This window comes from Dichomitus squalens, assembly GCF_000275845.1.
Source record: "Dichomitus squalens LYAD-421 SS1 unplaced genomic scaffold DICSQscaffold_48, whole genome shotgun sequence".
In the NCBI taxonomy this organism is placed as follows: Eukaryota; Fungi; Basidiomycota; class Agaricomycetes; order Polyporales; family Polyporaceae; genus Dichomitus; species Dichomitus squalens.
In genome coordinates this window covers 186,021-186,968 of record NW_006766930.1, presented here as the reverse complement: position 1 = coordinate 186,968, position 948 = coordinate 186,021, and the positions used below count along the sequence as shown (strand labels likewise).

The window sequence follows — 948 nt, the reverse complement described above, 5'->3', positions numbered from 1 at the left end:
TCACTTGTGAATGCTGTGGCATTTGCCCGTGCCTGCAAGCTGCCAGGATCTGAGAGCTTCACGCTCAATCTGTCCTCCGCTTTGGCCACCGAGGTTTTCGCCAGGAACTCCGTCACCTCCGACTCCATTCCGGACCTCTCCAACGTTCCGGAGGAGTACCATAAGTTCGCGGACGTCTTCAGCAAGACCAAGGCCGACACTCTTCTGGAGCACCACCCCTACGACCTCAAGATCACCCTCGAGGAAGGTGCGGTACCTCCACTCGGTCCCATCTACTCCCTCTCGCAGCTGGAACTGGACACCCTCCGAGAATACATCGACGAGAACCTCCGCTCCAGCTTCATCCACCCGACCAACTCTCTGTGCGGAGCTCCGGTCCTCTTCGTCAAGAAGAAGGACGGGTCCCTGCGACTCTGCGTTGATTACCGTGGGCTCAACAAGATGACCCGGAAGGACCGTTACCCGCTCCCGCTGATCTCCGACCTCCTGGACTCTCCCCGGAAGGCTCGGATCTATATGAAGATCGATCTCCGGCACACTAACAACCTGGTCCAAATTGCATCCGGAGATGAGTGGAAGACCGCCTTCCGGACCCGCTACGGATCCTTTGAATGGCTCGTAATGCCCTTCGGACTTTCCAACGCCCCTGCAGCGTTTCAACGCTTTGTCAACAAGGTCTTCGTAGACTTGCTAGATGTCTGCGTAGTGGTCTACCTCGACGACATCCTCATCTACTCCGACAATCCGGCAGACCACCGAAAACATGTCCGGGAAGTGCTCTGACGTCTCCGGAAGCATCAGCTTTACGCCTGCGCGGACAAGTGCGAAGTCCACACGGACTCTGTCAAGTACCTCAGATACATCCTCTCCTCCAAAGGCCTCACCATGACTGACTCCAAGGTCAAGGCGATCATGGACTGGCCGGAACCCCGAAAACGTCTGCGACAT

At 56.9% G+C, this 948-nt stretch overlaps 1 protein-coding gene across 1 annotated transcript; it reads right to left on the bottom strand.

The window, feature by feature from the left end:
* Nucleotides 1–948, bottom strand: DICSQDRAFT_68362 (uncharacterized protein; the record flags this gene model as incomplete). Its single annotated transcript, XM_007369394.1, has 2 exons — nt 1–690; nt 721–948. The coding sequence occupies 2 exons, from the start codon at nt 946–948 to the stop codon at nt 1–3; spliced, it is 918 nt and encodes a 305-aa protein (XP_007369456.1).